We start from the raw sequence: 1,835 nt of genomic DNA, 5'->3' as shown, positions 1-1,835 counted from the left end.
GTGCTGCGCCGGGGCGTCACCATGGAGGAGTTCGGAGCTCAAGCCCGGATGCACACATGGTGTTCGAGGAAATGCCAGAGAGAGGAGGAGGAAGAAGAAGGGTCATGCTGACAGGTCGGCCCCACTTGTAATAACGGTCAATGTAACGGTCAAAATAAACAGAGTTGACTTTGCCGCCACGTCAGCCCTGACGGGTGGGTCCCGCACGCCATAAACATGTTTAAATCGTCTAAACTGACCATTTTTTAAAAGTGGTAGTTTTTAGCCACAAAATTAGAAAATTTTGGTAGTTATCAGTCACTTTTTTGAATGTGGTGGTTCTGTGGGACGGCAACCCCTAATGTGGTAGTTTTTTGTCAAATACTCATGTTTTTGCATTGTAAGCCACGCGTATTGAAATACAAATGAAGGCATTGAGATTTTTTTGCAGATAACGGTTGATGGCCAAGTTGTCACTGATCCAGATATGATTCTCAGGTATCCTCTTATGCTGTTTGCAGTACACATTTGCAACAAGAGTGTTATCATTCTTATTCTCCTTCATCGTTTCCTTTATGTTAGTAGCTACCTTCCAAAACTAATATGTATTTCATTTGGATCCCCCTTTTCAGGGAGGGTTCTAAGTTGGTATATCATCGCCTCGCATGGAAGGAGCCATTTGCACCACATTTGCTTCAAGTGCTTTATGAAGATGACGACATGGTATGCACTTCAACCTGGTATTCTTGCTAAATTGCACATAAACACATTCTATCCAACTGTCGTTCAGCCTAGCTTGTTGTCAAGGTTCAACTGTTTTTCATCTATTTTTTGCGAGCCAATGCTTTTTTCCCATTGTCATGTTTGTCTGTTATTGCTATGGTAGTTGCAAATCTTGGTACCGATTTTCAGAAAGTATGAATCTTCCTTCATCCCTATGTATGTTTAATAAAATTAGTTGTAACACTTAAAGCTATATAATCATAGCCATAAATCAGCTCACCATTTTTTTTTCAGGTCGCCCTTAACAAGCCTTCCGGTTTGCAAGTTCTGCCAAAAGGAATCTTCCAGCAGCGCACTGTTCTAGCACAGCTTCAGTGGAAAGAGTGGAAGATGCCCCCATCAAGCTGCTCTAAGAGAAAAAATGTGCAGTTACATCCTGTACCTGTTCATCGATTAGGAAGGGGCACGTCAGGTTTGTAGCTTTTTGTTTAGTTCACTCTGACCAGTTGAGGCCTAGCAGATGTGAATTTTGTTCCTTGCCTATGAAACCAGGAATCTAGGAGAAATACATATTTGCTGTTTCTGGAGCTCTTTTTTTTTACCATCCTGTAACAAAGAGCCCTTCTGCAATGAAGCCTCATTTTCCTACTAATTTTTTGGTTATAAAATGTGTCTCACAGAAAAATGTTTGTTACCGCTGCATTTCCATATGTAAAAGTGAAACTCTTGCTGATGACCTGCATGTTCCATGTTATTAGGTCTACTGCTTTGTGCCAAGACAAAGCTTGCCAAAGTTCAACTTGCATCTTATTTTGCAGAAGGTGCTGCAAATGCAGAGAAGAAAAGGTGTACAATCTTCTCTTTTAAATTTGGAAAGAGTATCTGTATCGTTAGCACCACCCAGTACTGGTTAAGTGATTAATTTAATTTATAGGGATGGAACTGAGGTTGGCAAAGAACGGAAAATTTCAAAATTCTATCGAGCATTAGTAACTGGTATACTTGAACACGATGAGGTGCTGTCCTTTCCCTACTCACGCCTGTGAATTACACTATCCTAACTGATATCTTGCTTAAAAAATGTGTGTAATGGCCATATTCTTGCAAACCAATATTTATGGTATGATTTTTTT

At 40.3% G+C, this 1,835-nt stretch overlaps 1 protein-coding gene across 4 annotated transcripts in view; it reads left to right on the top strand.

Moving 5' to 3' along the window:
* LOC123097798 (RNA pseudouridine synthase 5) overlaps positions 1-1,835 on the top strand; it is a 6,698-nt gene that overhangs the window by 1,676 nt on the left and 3,187 nt on the right. For all 4 annotated transcript variants that reach the window (XR_006447447.1, XM_044519625.1, XM_044519627.1 and 1 more), the window contains 5 exons: positions 431-477; positions 612-702; positions 997-1,174; positions 1,461-1,548; positions 1,637-1,718. Coding sequence is in view for 3 of the 4 variants with exons in the window: in XM_044519625.1 (XP_044375560.1) it covers positions 431-477; positions 612-702; positions 997-1,174; positions 1,461-1,548; positions 1,637-1,718 (486 nt within the window). In the remaining variant the exon portion in view is untranslated. The remainder of the gene's footprint in view (positions 1-430; positions 478-611; positions 703-996; positions 1,175-1,460; positions 1,549-1,636; positions 1,719-1,835) is intronic.

This window comes from Triticum aestivum, chromosome 4D (assembly GCF_018294505.1).
Source record: "Triticum aestivum cultivar Chinese Spring chromosome 4D, IWGSC CS RefSeq v2.1, whole genome shotgun sequence".
Classification (NCBI taxonomy): domain Eukaryota; kingdom Viridiplantae; phylum Streptophyta; class Magnoliopsida; order Poales; family Poaceae; genus Triticum; species Triticum aestivum.
Note: the sequence above shows the minus strand (reverse complement) of the source record. Positions and strands in the feature narration are given on the sequence as shown.